The following is a 20,843-nucleotide window of genomic DNA, read 5'->3' as shown; positions in this document are numbered from 1 at the left end:
TAACCGTTCATAAATTCACGGGGAGTCAGAATGCTCTTCTTTTTCGGACTTCAGGGCGTTATTCTTTTTTCAGAGTGTCAGACTGAATTCATGAATACACCCTTGATCTGTAAGTAACTCAGACTTTCAGCAATGCAGGCTCAACACAGCTGTGCCTTGGCACAGCAAACAGTCTCACTCTACTCCCAAAATCTTTTTTAGAAATCCAACACACTAAAGCAAGCAGTGAAAGGCATTCAAGTTATAATATTTCAACTTTGGAAGATTTCTTGTAACATTATTCTTACAGCTGACTAGTGGTTGTTAGCCGTTTCAGTTGTAATGGGTGGCCTTCAACCTCTATCCACAGTAAGAGTATCCTTTCATGATAATGATGTGAGCTACTGGAAAGGGACATGGCCAATTACAAAGCTGTGTCCAGTTGCAAGAGATTCAAGATAAAGCTACTCTGATAGGTTAGGTTTCATATTATTAAAGGGGGAAAAAACAGAACTCAGATGCCAATCAACACATTGCCATCATTCAACGCACAAAATGTGCTTTTGTAACAGAAGATAATAATAATAATAATAATAATAAATGTTTTTTATAATGCACTTTACATCAGTGACCTCAAAGTGCTAGATGTATAGTGTGGTCTGGTCTTCAATCATGTTGGGACGGAAAGGAGTTCTTGCGATGGCTGTATTTCTAACTGGGCTGTATAAAAATCTGTTAAAGACAAACGGGGCATAGAGAGTGCAATCAGTGGCATGGGTAGAAAGAGAAAAAAGGCACAGCAACACTGAGCGCCCTCAATCTCTGCTCTGCTGATCAATGGCCAAGGGTCACACGCCTCCTGATGAACCTGATGTCACAGCCAAGCTCCGAAACAAAAGCCATCAGAAATGAGACCCAAGGAGACTGGCCACTGCTGGAGTCTGCAGAGAGGTGCATGACGTGCCTTTGCCATATTTCCCCAAACGACATACTCAGTTTCCAGTGAAAACATGAACAGCTCCATCGTAACAAAAACTGAAACAAAACTAGTTTTAGATTTGGTTGGAAGTAGGCATAGCTTGTCACTGACGGACGACCTCTCATAAACTCGGCGCTGGCAAGGCGGCACAGTCAAAAGTGGAAACAAATTAGCCTATCTGCAAGACCATCCTCCAATAGCTACTTTGTTGTCCAGCAAAAGTGGGCGAATAGGCTCAGCTTGTGCATGTCCAGTTCGGAAGATATCTAGGCTAATTTAATCTAAAGCTAAAATAGTTTAAACGTTAACGCCAAATAGTTGTTCTACATAACGAAATGATAACGTTGCCATTGTTTAAATACACTATCAAGTGGGTGAATCCAAAGACCTAACATTAGCGATTTCGCTTCGCAGCGATAATTCGAATACCAAAACAACTGCAAGTTAATCAACAAAATATCAATGTAACATTAACTTGCATGCTTTCTAAAAGGTCCCGGGATACCCTTGTAATTTACAACGATAAACTGTCTGAATGTTAAGTATTATTAAGACGTTATTAACGTTATGACGGACTAAATTATAAGGTTGGTTCCCTAACGTTAAGGTTACACCCACGCCCACGAAAACGATTCAACAAGTTGACAACTAAGTTTAACGTAAGCTTCAATATTAGAAGTAGCGTTAATGTTGCTTGCTGGACACGTTGAGTAGTTTATTGAGCAGAGAGCAATTTCAGGAAAATATGACCTGCTTCAAACAATAACGTTATACGCCAAGCTTAGCTTAACGTTAGTTAGCTAGCTAATGTTACAGCCTATAATTAAATAGCCAGCTAACGTCAACTTGGCTAACACTGCGTTAACTAGCTCACACCCCACGTTGATTTAGCTCGCGCCATCGATATTTGTCTGGTTAATATAACACGAAAAGTATGACGCTGTCTGTTATCTTTATTTTATACATTAGGGTATTATATTATTACATTAGCGGAATGCCCAGCTAAATAGTTAATGACAACGTTATCATTAAGTGACATTTGTAGTCCACAAGCTGACAGGTTTGAGAACAGTGTCGCACCAATCACATAATAATCATGTTAGTCAAACTTACTTTTGACGAGCCGCTCCGTGGTAGATTGCTTTTCTTTAGGCTCTTTCCCCGACATTCTCGTTTGACCAGGTCAGTACCAGAGTGAAGTTGTTAACGTTAGACAGTAATCTAGCTAACTGAACAGCAAATGTCTCTGTAAAGAAAACTGGTTGGCAAGGTTGCTGGACACAACTGTGTTACTACCAGCTAAACCTGTTGATGGCACATCCAACTACAACGTTATAACTACAATTTCTAAACCAACTAGCCTAGCTAGCTCGTGTTAATATCTAACGTTGCCCTAACCTTCGCAGCTAATCAAGACAACCGATACAAATAGAAAGTTCCGAAATGATACAGTTGCTCGGCATGGTTAAATTGTCTATGCAGCCACCAAATAAATTCCCAAATTGATGGCGTTAAAATCCAGAAGAGGGTTGACACTGTCCTCTGAAGCTCACTAAACTAACGTTAACAGCAACGTTACTCAGCTCGCTATCTCAGACTGACAGTTCAGCCAACAGGATTACAGGTAAATTAATTTCACTGTCTCACGTCACATCTAAATTGTTGTTACAAACTTACTAATCAAAAACAACTAACGAGAAACGTGAATTTGTAAGTAGCGTTGTGCATGTAGCGACCTAACTGTCAGTTGACAACTAAGCAGTTTCTTCCATGAGAGAAGTAGCAACGTTAACCCAGCCAGTTGACAAGATGATTAGGCTAGGTGCGCAGTCTTGAATGTTAATCCGATTTTCCACTTTTCAGAGTCAGAATGTCATCTAGTTGGTTAACGTTATCCACCTATCAACCAATATAGCTAATTTAACCAAATAATATCTGCACTGGTCATTTAATTGCTTGCTCCTAACTGAGCTCTTTTCCCGGGCATGTGTCTTGCTTGTCGCCCAAGTCTGTTTTCCTATCTCCCCGCCTCCGGCTAACCATATGGCCAGCTCAGGCTACCACACACTCTTTGCTCGGTCTTTCAGATTACACTGTAATCCTCAAGCCACACATTTCCTACAATATGGCGGAATTTATGCCTTGAACTAACTGACGTATGAACAACGTAGAATACATAAGGGTTAATTACTCTGTCTTATAAAATATTGCAATTTTCTTTGTAGGCTACGATAAAGTTTAAACAATTTGTAAAGAGTCTGCATCCCCGCGAGAAGGATAATCTTCAGAATTTTTTTCCCCAGGACACCATAACAGATTGTGCAAATTAATTTAATTAGCCTAATTGAAACTTGTTTGTGCCAGACTATGTTTGGAACAGATTTTATATCCCGATTTCCGACACATTCCAAATAGGCCCCTAGCCTATGATAATGACAGATCGAGTCAACAACAAAAAAATATAGGTAACTTTTTAGTAATTTTTGAAACAGTTACCATGTGCTTAGACCCACATTGTCCCTCTAAGTAGCATCAGGGCATGGAATACGCTATTATTGCACAGGGAAACTATTTTCTGTAGACTGTGAACATGTTGATAAAAGTAACCAGTAGATGTCAGTGTTGCACCGTATACGGCTCTGAGTAAACGCCTTCCTTGTTGGTTGGTTACTTGGTTTAGATAGAGTTAGATTCATTATTGATCCCCAAGGGGAAATTCAAGGTCCCCGTTGCTTAAAGACACCACACACAACTGGAGAGACACAAATGAACAGTCAATATCAGAGGTTTGAAGTATGGCCTTGCTGTATGGCCTTGGGGACAAATGACTTCCTGCAGTCTGTCAGTTGTGCATGGCAGTGTGCGTAGTCTTGAACTGATTATGCTCTTCTGTTTTGTTTAAGTGATACACTCCTAGTTCAGCCCCAACGACAGCAAGCTTTCCTTACTCACTTGTCCAGTCGCCCAGATATCCCTCTTCTTAGTGAAACATCCAGAGGAGCTTGCTACAGACATTAAAGGACAGCGTCCTCAGGGATTACAGCCGGCTATGCCCTTTCTTGTAGAGTGCTTCTGTGTTGGCTGACCAGTCCAGTTCATTGTCCAGGTGTATCCCCAGATACTTGTGTGTTTACCACAGCACATTGACCCCCTCAATGGAGTCTGGCAGCAGAGTGGATCTTAGACCTACGGAAATCCCCCACACCATCTCCTCGGTCTTAGCAGTGTTGAGTTGTAGATGGCTGAGTTTGCACCATTGCACAAAGCCCTCCACCAGGCTCCTGTACTTCTCCATTGGGTGTGGCTTCTTTGGGATGGGGATGAGACATGATGTCTTCCACAGTGTTGGGACTTTTCCGAGATGGAGACTCTTGTGCTTCAGTGGCTCCCCTGGACACAGTCTGTCAGGCCTGGCTGCTGTCCTGGCACAGAGTTCCTCAGCTGTCCTCTGGCTTGGTCTGCCATGATGATAATGGGGGGGCTCTAGTTGTGATATAACACATTCAGACATACGCACACACACACACACATCACCGCCACATCCAAACAAAATACTTTTTTTGAAAGATCTAGACAGCCTAAAAACGTTACATTTTCTAATCGCATACCGTTGATATTTGAGAAAACACGAATTGAGATTCACCTCATTGATTTTCAGGGTCACCTCACAGGGCTAAAATGGGTAAGTGCATCCCAAAATATTCAATGTTAACATTCAAATTCATATTAAGCATATCCAGAGAAGTTTGTTCCATTGGGGGAGGTGCATTGTATCCCCTCTGGCTCTGGCCCAGGGTCTCATCCCTGGCTTATTCGTAGACGTAACTCCTTATACCCAACTGAAGCACCAGAGTTCCGTTATGGACAGCCATTAGGTTATTCTCCTTGAAAATGCTTCACATTTTTGCCAAATGTAAAACAAAAACAATTGTTCCATGTCCACTTTTTAATTATTGATACTTTTGTTTGGGGTACTTGTTATGCTTGCACAAGGTCCAGCTACATAGGACTAAAACAGAGTATGATGTAAAATGAGTATGTTAATATTGGAGATAGCTGTTTCTTAATGACGACTTCAAAGGTATATCATGCTTAAATTGCACTACGGCTATGACCATTCTTCTTCCTATAATGCAATTTCAGAAAGAAACAATGCAAATAAAAAATGAAAATTTTCTTTTTATTAATTACTCTTAAAAACCTACCAAAGCAATTCCACCCACCACTAACAACTGATACAATATCAGTTTATAATGTTCAATGTCCTGTAATACAGAGGGGGCATACAAAAGAGTAGATTGTAGTACATAGCTGTCTGGAAATTTTTCCAGGAAGGCAAAAAATGTAATATGGTGCAAACTTGTATAATGAACACAACAAACATATCAGGGGAGTGTAAAATGCTGGTATGGGGTGGTTTACAATTATTTAATAGTTTTTCAAATTATCGAACAAAAACATAGTTATCTCGCAATTTATCCCCTCTTGTCAAAGTGCACCATTTAAGAAAAAAAAAGTCTCAATTGTTCTAAACTCAGATGCATATGTTGATAAATTAATTCCCAACCACTGCAAAGGAATACAAGCATACACCTTTCTAAAATGATATTGCTTCTCTTAGAATCCAACCCTGCCAAGCCTGTTCGAGCTGTCATTCATGACAACAAGCATAAGTAATGAAAACAGACTTCACCAAATCCCTGTTTTACAGGCGTACCAAATTACATGTGAAGCCTGGTATGTACCTATGAAGGTGTTGAGGGCTGTCATGGTACTAGCTGGAGACAGCTTGGAAGTACTATGACCATAAAAAAAGGCACTCAGTGGCTTCAAGCAACAGTGAAGGATGGATCTGGATGCCAGCCCGGCATGACTGTTAAGTATGATTCATGTGAATGTATATACTCATCCTATGTTTGATTATATTTAAATGACTACACCAATGACTGCAAGGCTACACAGACTGTATCAAAACCATGCGTAATGGTATAGGTTCCATACAAGGGCATGACAATAATAAATGGAAAAATGAGGTCTTAGGTGTTCATCTCTGAGTGCTGGTCAGTCATTGCTTATAAAGCATTGAGAGATGTGATGAGACCATATTTGTTAGAAGACAATGTTTACAGAAAACAGGTTATTTTAATCAATAGTAAAATATTCAGTGTACATACACAGATGGCAAAGACAGTGCAAGCAGACACCTATATATGCCCCCTTGCATACTCCCCAAAATGCACACATATGCATGCCCAAACACACACACACACACACACACACACACACACACACACACACACACACACACACACACACACACAAACACACACACACACACACGAACACTCTCACAGTTCAATGTGTTCCTGCCCTGAGACATTTGAAGCAGCAACACGGTCATCTCCTCAACAGGATTTCGCTGGATTACCTCCTGCACCAGAGCCCTTTCTCAATAATCCAGTTTTCCTGAGTGGCCTACTACAAGTGGCACACCTTAGCTTACCATTCTAACATGTATAGCCTTAGCCATCCCACACTCAAAAGTGAGTCAAATCCAGTTGTAAAAAAAAAAAAAATCAACCATAAGAAACATCTTGGAGTCCAGGTTGTGCCTGTGCATGCCTGTGTAACGACTGACACAAAAATGTTTTTGTGTGTGTGTGACTTTTCGTTCGCTCTTCATTTCTCGCCAAAACAGTGCAGTCTTTGTCTTTGTGCATAGGGTTTTACCATTTCACAAATTAAAATGCTGTTCAGACTTGAAATGAAAAAGAACCTACTACTTCAAATTCGAACACATGTAAAAAAGGAAAACAACACAAGCTCGTCATAGAAGCCAGGATATGTTCAGGATCTGAAGGACACTGTATGTAATATGAGTAGGCTGGGTAATCGGCAAGTCCAGCTGCCCCTCTTTAAACTTTCCTGCTGAGCAATGGATGAAGCAACCTAATTCAGGGTGCATGGTGCTCCCAGAGTAGGGCTGGGCGATATGGACCAAAAGTCATATCCCGATATATTTAGGCTGAATATCGATATACGATATATATCCCGATATTTTCCCCGCAAAGTAGCTGCTAGAACAAAGCACCCTTAAAATTTGATTTAAGGCCCCCTTAACATAAGATCAGTTACACAAACACCTCTAAGTATTCTCCTTAACATTTTCCCTCATGTATTTGAGTTTTCTCCTTATTATCTTAAGAAATCCCTCAAACCGTTGCACAAATGTCCAGCAGCCTAAAGGAAAACCCATATTATTATCTGAGTCAATGCTGATAAATGTAGTTAATTAACCACTTTTAACAATTGAAAATAAATAAATCTTCTGCTAATATTACTCTTCAATCAAATAGGCCTATCAGAAGTTATGTCGTTTATTTAGGCCTAGTGGTAACATAGCTTGCTCAAGTCGTCCTAACTGATAGCCTATGAGCTTTGGTTTGGTTCACCAGGCAACATGTAACAAATTTTTTTTGGTGCACAAATGGTCTTGCTCTTTGGATGACAGCCAGAGGATAATATCTAACTAGCTAGCTAGTATACTTCAATTCATGTCTCAGGATTTACTTGATGAATGGATAAATGTCACCGAAAATTATCACGGTAAGATTATAGATCATTAAGCTTTAGGCTATTGTGTTTGGTGGATTGCTTTCTAATTGCATAACTTATTAGCAAGCTAGTTAGTTACATATGTTGAACGTACCTGTTGAGTTATTTATCGCTAACATTAGCTACTGATAGGTACATTAGATGTACAGTATAACATCGTGAAATTAACGTCACTGTTCTAAGGTGCGCAGTGTTTGGCTGCGTCACCCGTCAAACTGGTCAAAGTTTATAGTCAGATTTGTCGTGTTATTCGCTATACCATTTTATAGACAATATGTGCTCACATCTTGATATTATTTTGGACAGTCAGCCCCGCATTTCACCCTCAGAAAAGCATGCACATATTAGCAAACGAACAATCTCCGTGGGAACTGGAATTTGTCGTGCCAGAAAATCCCTTTCAATGCAAATGAAAATCTAAATAACTTAACGAATTTCCTTACCTAAGGATACCATTTAAGACATTTTGTGCAACACCCTTAAATAAATTCCTCACATAAGCCTTATGGTTGATACTTAAGGGACACAACTTAGGTGCTGTGTGCAACCCCGCTCTGTGTCAGAAAGAGGAGGGGCGGGCGCGGGTGCGGGGAGCAGCGCATAGAGCTCCGGCCAGCGGCTTGCCTGGAGCAATCAAACCGCAAATTTGAACTATATCGGTATATACGATATGGTCTAATTCCATATCTCATTTTTAAAAATATCGATATATCTAAAATATCGATATATCGCCCAGCCCTATCCCAGAGACTAACTTCTTTTCATAGTAACAACAAACAAGTTTGAATTTACTGGGGAAAGGGAATACACAAGCTGCAAGTGCAAATTTGTGCCGTTATTTTCTCTTCTGTCTGTCTTATGCATTGTCCATACCATTCAATGTCAGCAGACTCTATTCGCAGTCTGGATATGCAGCGATATGTGCAGAGGTTTAGACACTACAGACCTCAAACGGGAAAAAAACAAGGTGCCAGCGTGTAAGTCCATATGTGCACGTATCCTCTTTCCCAGCAAACACCCTGCTGCTGCATCTTCACTGGATGATGAAGCCAGGCTGTGGGACCATGCGAGGCGGGGGCCTCTGGGGAAGTGCAGGCGGGTACTGGGGCATGAAGGCGTGTTGGGGGTAACCCTGATTAAAGTTGGGCACAGACTGGCCCACTCTGGGGGGGACGGGTGGGTAGGAGGGGGTAGGGTAGGAAGAGGTAGGGTAGGAGAACACCGGGGCAGGTTGGGCGGCTGTGGTGGGGGGTACAGGCGGAGTCCTGACGGGTGGAGGTGGAGGGGCTCGTCTGGGATGGGGCACTGGGGAGCTGGTGTTGCTGGAGCTGGGCTCCTTGTGCAAGGGGGAGGATTTAGCCGGCAACTCCGGGGGACGAGAGGTTGGGACTGGGGGCAGGGGCATCGACGGTCCCTTCAGCACCAGCTCGTGGAGCTTATCGATCTTCACCCTCCGCAAATGGGCTAGCTTTCTTTTGTTCCGATACTCGTCGATGAATCCATCCAAAGCAATGTTCCCGTCCAAAAACGAATCAGCCATGTTCTGGAAAACATAAAAGAGATTGAGCGAAAAGTTAAAAAAAAAAAAAAAAAATTATATACACAATAAGTCAGCTGAAAATTTCACTCTACAAATACAACAGACATGCAGAAATATATTATCTACATAATGGAAGTATTGTGGTACTTTTTCTTTTTTTTTTTTACACAAGTAGTGGCGGAATAAATTTAGCCAGCACTCAGACAGCCACAACTGCTACCCTGTTCCCTCACTTCTGATGCACAATGACATTAGCTGACATGAAACTGAACTGACGTGACCCTGGGACTGAAAACAGGAAAGGAGTCGAAAAGTAAAACGCACACCAAAGCCACATCCTTCAGACTACCCCTGCGGTCTCTCAGTGAGCCTGCATGGCACTTCAACACACGCTCATTACCTCCGTTTCCTCTTCGATCTTGGCTCCTTCTGCCTGTAGCAGCGCAAGCAATGTGTCTAAAGAGCTGTTCCCAGACAGATCATCTGAAAACACAAACAGGCAGAGAGCAATGAGGAAAAAATGCAAGGGAAAAGAGCAGTCCTGTCCCATGTTTCCCAACGTATCCCAAATGTTTTCACTTTATGACATGTAAGCAATGTGGCAACAATCAATACACCTCAGGACATGTCAACCCAAACAGAAGAGCTGAGCCATGTTAAGCGAGTGACATACAGAGAAAAACTTAGAAGACATGGACAATTGCATTACAGTCTTGGAATAAAAGCTTTCAGCCAATAGTTTTGGACCCACTATACTGCCTCTGGTGTCATGTGATGCCAGCACAGCTGACGAGTGTGGGTCAAGGGGTGGGCATAATTTGAAACTCATTCTGCCCACACCCTCCATCTGCCCATCCCTCTCGCAGATCTGACTGACACCCGATACTGGAAGAAAGCAGAGGGGCTGGCACACCGCAACGCACGAGAAAGCCCTGCCAGCACTGAGCAGCTCTTGTGTTCGACAGGCCGGTTATCACATGAGTCACCGCACACAGAAATAGACCATGGAGTCTCGGAGGAAACAAGACGGACAAGCCCGGCCTCTGTTTCTGCGCTGGCTCAGAGATGATCCCAACTGCAGGAAGCTCTGCAGTTGCACTAGCACAGAACCGTTAACAAAGCATTCAGACCCAGTGGTGCTAACCTATCATGGTAAAACACACCCATATTACGTATAGCCTACATCAGGGATGGAAATTAGCACCAGCCAAATCCAAGTGAACATGGTCAACTTACCAACCACTATGGTAGGTCAGCTAGCGAGCATACCACAAATACAGTCAGATACAGGCGAATTTGCATAGGCCCTGATGGCTTAAAATAAGAAAGGGGAAATCATGTAACGTTATCAGTAACCTATAAGGGTAAATCGCACTGATTTAAAGTGACCTATAATAACTACCAGTGAGCCGTATCGCCCCATAGCATGGCGCAGCACTTCACTTTTTGACAACACAATAGGCACACAAAGTGCGTCCAAATTCACACATTCTTCTCTGTTGAAATACTCGAGAGGTACAGTAGGCCTACTCATCACGCAGGTATCACATGAAATAGCCCTTTCTCAACTTTTAAAAGGTGTCAGTTAGCTGCTATTTGTTGTGATAAACGGTTTGTGAGAAAAAAAATATTCTCTGTGCCCATCTCCACATCCATTCATCTTGGTGGAATATCTGACGAACTCTTCACGCAACACATGTCAAACCATATATCAGAATAAACAGCAGACCTTACCGAACACCAAGGTGTAATGCATTCCTGTGTATAATTAGCCGTTGCAGAGTAATCCGGTTTTTAAATACATTTTAGCAAATTTCAACATGGTCTCAAACTGGGCTTTAAACATTTCTTAAAACGGACCTGTGTTTATATCACCCAGACATCTGTAAATATTTGAATCAGAGAATATACAGCTCATGGTTAAGAGTTTGTCAATGTAGCATGATTTGTTTTCACAAAATGCTAAGCATGCCTGTATTTAAGTTTTTTTTAAACTGAACAGTGCTTAAATTGGTGATGCATGATTTCATAGGCCAAATAGCAAATAACTGTTAATGTTAAATATCTAAATATTACAATCAGATTATGTAGGCAGCATAGTATAGTAAGATCAGGCTGGATACTGTAACTCCAGAACTCAAGACAAAAGATTGCCACGCCATTTGTATGACACTATGGCATATGAAAGCTGTTCTGTTGACCTTTAGTTTTGTTGCTACTGTGCATGAAGGTCAGACAAAGTGTGAGCTCTGGCCAACATAGGTAGTAGGTTAATCATATCGCAATAATGCAGATAACCGTGATCATTTAGCTACTATAATCATGATATCACACTTTCATACCCTATCGACTGGTGAAAAAGTAGAGTGGCTTGTAGATTTAGGAATTCACCAGCCACAGGCAGACAAAACATTTCATTCACATCCTGGTACAAATTAAATAAGGGTTTCGGTTGCGTTTAACATCCGTATGGAGTTTACATAAGAGAGAGACAGTAGCCTCAGTAGTAAGTACTCAGTAGTCTCACATTATCCACCACCTATGTAACAGAAGTCTCAAGGGGACTTATGTTACAACAGAAAAGCATTCCGAGGCTTCCCAGTCTTATCCCATTCCGAGAAACCCCAGCCCGCCAGGACGTCGTGTCACTGACCCAGTGAGTCATGCTAACCTGCATAAAGGCCTGTTAGTCACAGTCAGGTGTGGAATCAGATAGCCATCTCGCAGTAATTTAACAGTAGACACATAAGCAATCTCAAGAGAACAACATAAGGAATTCCTGTAAATGGTCACAACGGACAAAGCTGAATAAAACGCATGTGATGTAGATGGTGTACAATACATTGTACAACATATGTACAAAGTATACTCTTTTCCTATTGATCTTTAATAATTTATAGTTATTTCCACTGTAATTAAAAAAAAGACTCAGAGTATTGGTCACAATGTAGCGTGTTAAATATGCTTATGGATCATATCATTATGACAGGTCTGAAAGGAAAAATCCAGCGAGTTCTCACAAAGATGTCTGTTTCTAAAGGTCACTGAGTACTGTCATTGTGAAAAAAAAGGAAAACAGCCAGTTTTACCTAGCTCGAGTTGCTACAGCCACCTGGCAATACAGCCAAGCAGCTACAGTACTACAGCACTACACCAGAGACACTTATATAAAAGACTACACTCTGAGGGCATGTCTGTGAGCTCCCGTACATGCCCCAAGAGTCTAACACTGTAGCTGTAATGGTCTGAAAGGCCAGACCATTAAAAAAAAACACATCATTAGACAGATGGACAGGGTCACATCTAGAAGAGAACCATAGATAGAGAGTTTGACCAACTCTGTCAATGGTTCTTCCCTATGATCTCTACTGTTTATATGACTCTGGTCTCTCTTTTTTGCTCTCTCTCTCTGTCGCTCACACTCTCTATCATACACACACATACCTCTCTCTCTCTCTCTCTCTCTCTCTCTCTCTCCCTCTCTCTCTCTCTCTCTCTCAGGGAGCAGTGGATGAATGGATGGATCCACTGCATCAAAAAAAAACTTTTGCCATAGCCGTAATCACAAAGCTACAGTCATCATCATTGTCATCACCAAGTCAGTACCGGAAGTGGAGAAATATCTGGCTGTTGGTTGCACCCATCACAGTGACTTTACATTTCCCAATGCTAAACAGTGTCCTGTACTGCTTAAAATACCCCACCACCACCACCCCCCTCACCCAAAGTCCCCTCTGAAAATCACCTTGGGGTCATTCCGTGTCAAATCACCCAGTGCCGGAAAGTGACCCTCTCCGAAAAAATCTGAAATAAATCACAGGTGTTTGTAGACTAGACCTATGCACAAATCTGAAATAGTATACCTGGATCACTAATGGTTTAAAATCTACAGCCCTTTGAAGCTTCAAGTCATTTTAAGCATTGTGGTGAACAGTCCTTTTTGGTATACTTGCAACGTTGTTGGTTCTTTTGGTATTTCACACACATCAGTGAAACTATGTGAATGGAAGCACATTTTCCTGTTGAATTAAGAAATCTAATCAGATGAGACGTGTCTTGTGTAATTTCCCCTCTGCAAAGCTCTGAAAATGGCTATAAATTCATTATGTGAAAAGACATCATCACTTTTGAAGGCTTCTCATTCGAAAGGTATGTGCCACAAATTTCATCAGGTTTTTTTCCCACTCATATATGGACTATAAGGTCATGTCCATGCATCAACTTTGGTTGTAATCGTTGTCATATTGTCAGAGCATTTTGTTTTAATTGGGCTTGATTTTCAAAAAGCCCATTTTCGTCCTATCATTTCACCATGTGGACAGTTAACAGGATTTTTTTTAATTTTACCATATCACATTCTGTATGTGAGGATCATCTGTCCAAAATGTGGGCTTGTTGCTGAGTTTCTTTATTGGAGATATGATTTTTGGAAAATATTCTCTATAAATCCACTGAACTTGCATTGGATCTGCAGTACTACTTTGCACCACATGGGATGCTCTTTTAATACAATGGAAGTCAATGGAAGAGTAAGAGATTCACTTGTTTGCTGCACATATCCAATCTAAACACACATTTTATGGTTCATAGTTGAATTGCTCCAAGTAATGATTGCAACATGAACAACATACTACTCATAAATAAATCTTATTTAGCTAAATAAACTGATCAAGCTAAATATACACACATAAGACTGACTGATCATACATGCAGCAAGAAGATTTAGCTTGCCATCTTTGTAACAGTTTTCTACACCACCATAGAAGTTGGAAAATGAAAGTCATGAACATATTCAAGAAAAAAGGGGTTTCAAGAATTCAGTGCATTATCAGATGCAGAAAAAGCGTCAGATGCAGTTTAGAGCAGATATTTCACTTGATGAAGATGACCATGCATGTTTCCATCACATAAAAGTTTTAATCAAAAGGTATGAGGGCTCAAAACGCTATTGCCTGGATCCAAGACGCATTCATGAAAAGGAGATAACTCATCAAGTATCTTGTATGTATGATGACCAGTCAGTCTTATGTGTGTATAATTTGCTTGATCCGCTTATTTTCTCTAAATAAGATTTATTTATGAGTAGTATGTTGTTCATGTTGCAATAATTACTTGGAGAAATTCAACTATGAACCATAAAATGTGTGTTTAGATTGGATATGTGCAGCAAACAAGTGAATCTCTTACTCTTCCATTGACTTCCATTGTATTAAAAGAGCACCCCATGTGGTACAAAGTGGTACTGCAGATCCAATGCAAGTTCAGTGGATTTATAGAGAATATTTTCCAAAAATCATATCTCCAATAAAGAAACTCAGCAACAAGCCCACATTTTGGACAGATGATCCTCACATACAGAATGTGATATGGTAAAATTAAAAAAAATCCTGTTAACTGTCCACATGGTGAAATGATAGGACGAAAATGGGCTTTTTGAAAATCAAGCCCAATTAAAACAAAATGCTCTGACAATATGACAACGATTACAACCAAAGTTGATGCATGGACATGACCTTATAGTCCATATATGAGTGGGAAAAAAACCTGATGAAATTTGTGGCACATACCTTTCGAATGAGAAGCCTTCAAAAGTGATGATGTCTTTTCACATAATGAATTTATAGCCATTTTCAGAGCTTTGCAGAGGGGAAATTACACAAGACACGTCTCATCTGATTAGATTTCTTAATTCAACAGGAAAATGTGCTTCCATTCACATAGTTTCACTGATGTGTGTGAAATACCAAAAGAACCAATAACGTTGCAAGTTGACCAAAAAGGATTGTTCACCACAATGCTTAAAATGACTTGAAGCTTCAAAGGGCTGCAGTTTTTAAACCATTAGTGATCCAGACATACTATTTAAGATTTGTGCATAGGTCTAGGCTACAAACACCTGTGATTTATTTCAGATTTTTTTGGAGAGGGTCACTTTCCAAATTGGCTGAAATTGGGTGATTTGACACGGAATGACCCCTTGTAGTTTTACTTTACACAGTGAGCGGGGGTTGTACTGTCTGTGAAAGGACAGAAGGCAGCTCTGGAATCCCCATCACGAGAGCAACTGGACACCAGGTTCTCCTCTCTTTCCCTGGCCTAACCACAGGGTTATTGACGCTGGGCCAAACAATGAGCCAGTCTTCACCTTCCAACAACCGTGTAGTGCGGTCTGGGCCAATGATCATGAGACAGCTATTTGCTCATGTATGCGTCCGAGCCAGCCGTGCTCGCAGAGCAGGGAGGGTGGACACGGCACTGTCCAGCAGGGGCTGTTTTTGCCCTCACACACTCCCCGAAGCACAAAAGCTTACTGTTAGCTTAATGTTGAGAAGGGCCAATAGTCTGCCATGCTGCCCTCAACTGCCTCCCTTCTGGGAGACACAGGGAGCTTCCGTTGCCATGACAGCCTTCCCTGGATGTGTGGGGGGAGGTGTGTGTGTGTGTGTGTGTCCGCGTGTGTGTTTGCATGGTGGTACACATTGGGGAAATGGTGGTAAAAGCACACAGAGAAACATCAGCGCTTGTCCATCCCCTTGTTTTTGCCCCGAAGACCAGAGCTTTATCATCTGGGTCAAGCGGGTGGCTCCCGTGCGGTAGCTTACGGCCCTGCTGCCCAGCTGCTTACTACAAATCCAGAAGTGGGACAGGCAGCACAAGGGAAAAGTGGGTTACCCACATCCAGCAGCCCCCCTCCTCACAAACAACACAAATGACAGTTGGCTGTTTCCGCGGATTCTGCCATTTCTGCCGACTGGAGAAGAAAAAAGCTCACGCATGAGCTTAGAGACGGGGAAGCCGGTGCTCTCTGTCAGCCTCAGTGAACCACTCAGATATTACTGCTTTCATAAACAGGGAAGAAAAGCTGCTTGATAGGCAACTAACTGTGATAATCCCACCACAAAGACCTGGTTCACTCTCTGTTGTTGTATGCTTCAATGTCATGGAAAATCAAACCACAAAGCCTGTGGAAAGAATGTTATCTCACTCTCAGACACATTAACCACGAACTCCAAGGCCTGAAGGAGACAAACTAAGGAGAAATATTAGCATGTTGTTTTGAGTGAGCTGCTTGGCAACCATTATGACACGCAACACAATCAGCGACAGCTCCTTTTATTCATGACGTGTTGACCCAGACTCAACATGAGACTTCTGTACAGACTACAGAGCACCAAAAACCCAACAGACAGCTGGTTCCCATTTCAAAAAATCCAGCAGCTACAGTATATGGTGACCTGAACTATCTGTTTTTCTCTTTTCCAAAATCCAAAATCCAGCAGCGATAGTATATGCTGACCTGAACTATCTGTTTCTCTCTTTTCCAAAATCCAAAATCCAGCAGTTATAGTATATGGTGACATGAACTGTCTGTTTTTCTCTTCCGCGTTCTGCTACTGCAGTTTTCATGTAGATCAACCTGGCTGGTACATGTGGCCTTATGGACACTGATGCCTGGAAGCTCATTAAAATTAAACAGAGCAGAAACGGGAAGAACTGGTTAGACCAGGGCGTGCTACTGTAGGAAGCCCTGGTGGTAGGCTTTCTCGATAACGCACAGCATATAACAATGACGCGTCAATATTCTACCATTCTAGAGGGCACATGACAGTCATGGAAAAGAACAGTGTACATTTTCAAAGACAGTTTCCATTACCAATCAATGACCATGACTTCCCTATACCATAAAAAACATTCATGCATGTCTTACATAAACGTGTCACTGTCAACCTATTCTATGTGCCAAATATGCATCACCTATGTGTTCTGTACACAAGTTTGTGTCAGTTATGTGTAAGTATATTCTCTCTCTAGTTATTTTGGTGGCGTCACACCCTAACTGTACCGCTGAATGAACAATAAAGCTTTAAATGAAGCTTTCCATTTGGTTTCTCTTTTCAGTCCTCCGGAACTCCCACATGCCCTAATTATGTACCTTGTCCCATGGTGAGTAAATACAGTGCATGCAATCATGGCAACCTGGCAGAACAGCCAATGTCCATGTCACACCCTGTACAAATCCTGTGGTGAGCAATAGTAAACAAATCATACTTAAGGCACAACCGTCTTCCCATTTTATACAAACAGCCACGTCTGGGCTTGAAGGATTTTCCATGAAAACCTGACACACAGTTGTGGCATCTCACCTAGCGTGGACTTGCGGAGTTGGTAGGCCTCGTACAGCTCCTGGAGACACCGGTAGCGTTTGGTCAGCTCGTTCTTCTGGAAGTCTAACTGAGGCTGGAGCTGGAGGTTCTGCTCGGCCAGGCTGCGGTTGCCGGCCAGGGTGATCTCTTTGCTCTGCTGGACGTTCTGGACCTACAATGCAAACGTGGTTTATACAGGTCACACGTTAGTTTACACACATTTCCAATGGGCCCATCAATACTCAAAGACCTTCCCATAGAATGACAGTGGAAATGAACAAAGATCAGCTCAGGAAAAGCTATGGTAGCAAATTATTACAGCCTTAATGAAATGATAGCTTACAGTACATACTTTGACTGATAGTGACAAAGGAAGCTCGCAGCTTCCGGTCAAAATGACTTTCATAGCACCAAACATGGGACATTTTTCAGGGCACTACACCGAACAGCTGGACATTTGGTGATGTATTTCTCCCCAGCGCTCATCATCGCGAATCGGAGGCACTATTTCCTAGGGTCCAAAGAGCACATCATACTCTAAGGGGAACTTGTCCCACCACAGCAAACAAAACAAAAAAAAGCCAGTGGATGGGGATTTATTTGCATTTAGCACAACTCCACCATCACAACCGCTCATGGTTAACTCGATTTTATAGACCACTGCACTGCCAAAACACATGGCTGTGGGAGGAAAGGGCCTTTTAAAAAAAAACCAAACCTTATGGAGGTTGTACTAGGGTATTCTGTAATGAGACACAGAAGAAGGAAGAATGCAAGAAAAGGCTTACAATTTAAAACACTCCCCTGTGTCAAGGCACATTGGTGATTTGGAGGAAAAGGGCCATTGTGAGCAGTAATGCCTTCAACTGATCCTGGGGTGGGACAACCTGACATGCCAAGTATTATTTTCTTCCTTTCTACCCATGCATTTAAAACTGAGAGTGTACCAAATCAGCATAATGAGACCATGACTGACATGGTGTGTGAAGCTTCCAATAGGACATACAGTACACAGTCTTTCCCTGTGAACCACTGGGTATTATTCATCCCACACAGGCTTAAAGATACGCTTAAATGGTACAATAGCAATGTACGATGACCAAGTGCTTTTGGAAGAAGAGTCAGTGAACTTTCTGAATGCCAAATAGTTTAGCTAAGTAGGGCAATTAAAGACTAACAAACATTTAAAATGCAGGCCTCTTCCTGGGGAAGAGAGATATTGAAGTTACTCAAATTTATCAGCTGTAAAACAGAAGTCAGAGGCTCATACACAAATGCACACACACACACACACACACACACACACACACACACACACACACACACACACACACACACACACACACACACACACACACACACACACACACACACACACACACACACACACACACACACACACACACACACACACACACACACACACACACACACACACACACACACACACACACACACACACACACTGTTGTGTGCATACTACCTCCCAGCAGCCATTGCATAACAACCTTCCACCTACTGTACTGAAAACAGACTTTCACAGACAGACAAGAAGACAGAGAGCCAGCATGTTGTGCATCACCAGTGTGTTACAGATAATTAGGCGCTCAGACAAACAGGTCGGGTTGACGAGCCTCTCAGTTACAGAGGTTCTGGGAAAGGATTAACATTTTAGTTCATTTTCAAGCCAGTTGTTTACAGCGTGTGAAGGACAGACGAAGGTACATGGTGAACTCTCTCACGTGTGTCCGGAATCTTGAATCTTTAAGCCTTCTGTGCTGTGCTGTACTGTACTTACATGTTTCCACATTGGTGTGGATTGGGGAAGTAGTACACAATAGCGTTTTGATGCTTTTCATAAAAAATGAAACTCAAAAAGCCACTCCCAGCCCACCCCATCCCCCAACTGAGCTTTGAGTGCATGCTGAAAAGGCTAGTGTCAAGGGATACACATGGAAATTCAGCTGATTTTCATACCTCTCCTAAACCCAAACAACCTGGCAAAGGTTGAAACTGCAGGAGAGTCCTAGCATCCAATATAGTTATATTTTTGGACATTGCTGGTTACAAAAATAAAATGTAAATGTTATTGTATATCGTCATTGTAAATCACATTGCACAATAAATAATTCTGTGCGACTATGCAAGAATCCTCTATGGCATATGACTTGGTGTACAATACCCCTCACACTCAGATGTACACAAGAAAAACAGGTTAATCACAGATGGCACATCTGTTCTCTACACCCTGTTGTAGCCTTAGGAACACCAGCTGGAGAGCTGGAGACATACAGTTGTGTTAAAATGCACCTTGGGGCATATGTGAGGTATATTGAGATCACCCTACAAGTATGCCATAGTGAGACAATACACACAGTGGAATCTGGACTAACATCTGCCACAATGTAAAGACAAAGTTAATGTAAAAAGGACAGATGCAGAGCTATTCATCTCTAGACGACAGCGCTCACACTTGGTGATCTGACTGAGTTATTGTGGCCCACACCATTATGTGCCCTTCCAAAGCAGGTCAAAGCTATCTAAACAAAAAGTCGTGAACACCAGCGCAGCAATCGATAATTTACAAACAGCACCTGATGACCGTTGACCTACACAGGAACCACATGGTGATAATAACTCCTCGCTAACTGAGCGGAAAGTTGAGTTTAAATGACGTCTAGGCCTAGGGCATGCTTGCCCTTGCAATCAAGACGCCAATACCTTTATTAGCTAGGCCTATATAATTAATAAGTAATCTTAGTTCGCTCCAAGACGTTGTCTGAAGGTCAGTAGCCTGGGTGACCACAGTGGATGTAACCCACAACGTGAGAACAGCAGTTCGAATGAGGCTGCGTGACAAATCAAACACTTCGAAACAAAAATAGTCTATCAAATGATATAACTGTATCACACCCGCGGGACTCGTGCACGCGGGCACGCTGCCAATTCACAGCGCTATACTGTCGCAATGCAAAAAAACACCATCAATATGTCCATACACTCCGTCTTATTTCAACTACAACGTCTAGCCTAGACTTCTAGTCTATTTTCACGTTGCAACAGTGTTTCAAATAGTGTGCTTAAGAAACGATACATTTGACAATGTTTCGAATTATATGTCGTGGATACAAAAGTAGCTACTAGTCCAAGAAAAGTTTGCCTTTAACAGACACTTCATTTAACGTTAGCCTACACCTTTCATAGTCTCTCACAAATATTATGAACTGGACCGACGGAAGACCCTCGAGAAAAACACAGAAGGGGCCTGGCTCTTTCAGAGAGGGGCAAAGCTAAACTTTTGAGAACACGGTTTAAGAACTTAAGCATCTTGAAATTCTCTATATTTTTTCTTACCTCCTCCATGTCTCCAACAATCTTATTGAGCTTGTCATCGTCTTCGAGTAGTTCATTCAACTGGGTCATTGTATATCCACTCAACTTGTTCCCAAACCCAGACATTTCTGTGACAGCTGTTTATGTCGCTTTCGGTTTTAACCAAGTAGCCTACTGAGCCGTCTCTTCAGTCTGGGCTTCGAGACTAGTGCATCTGAGCTAACTGGCTATGCTAGGTAGTTTTAGCGGAAGC

At 41.9% G+C, this 20,843-nt stretch overlaps 2 protein-coding genes across 3 annotated transcripts in view; both read right to left on the bottom strand.

The window, feature by feature from the left end:
* ppp3cca (protein phosphatase 3, catalytic subunit, gamma isozyme, a) overlaps positions 1–2,950 on the bottom strand; it is a 28,985-nt gene extending 26,035 nt beyond the window's left edge. For both annotated transcript variants that reach the window (XM_062543159.1, XM_062543160.1), the window contains exon 1: positions 2,072–2,950. In XM_062543159.1, the coding sequence (XP_062399143.1) occupies positions 2,072–2,126 (55 nt within the window). In that variant the 5' untranslated portion in view covers positions 2,127–2,950. The remainder of the gene's footprint in view (positions 1–2,071) is intronic.
* Positions 2,951–5,117: 2,167 nt separating this feature from the next.
* Positions 5,118–20,812, bottom strand: vps37ba (VPS37B subunit of ESCRT-I a). Its single transcript, XM_062543157.1, has 4 exons — positions 20,612–20,812; positions 17,258–17,429; positions 9,514–9,596; positions 5,118–9,116 (listed from the first exon to the last, which is right to left on the bottom strand). The coding sequence occupies exons 1-4, from the start codon at positions 20,714–20,716 to the stop codon at positions 8,607–8,609; spliced, it is 870 nt and encodes a 289-aa protein (XP_062399141.1). The 5' UTR covers positions 20,717–20,812; the 3' UTR covers positions 5,118–8,606.
* Between the last annotated feature and the right edge of the window lie 31 nt (positions 20,813–20,843).

This window comes from Sardina pilchardus, chromosome 8 (assembly GCF_963854185.1).
Source record: "Sardina pilchardus chromosome 8, fSarPil1.1, whole genome shotgun sequence".
Lineage (NCBI taxonomy): Eukaryota > Metazoa > Chordata > Actinopteri > Clupeiformes > Clupeidae > Sardina > Sardina pilchardus.
This window is presented reverse-complemented; position numbering and strand designations above follow the sequence as displayed.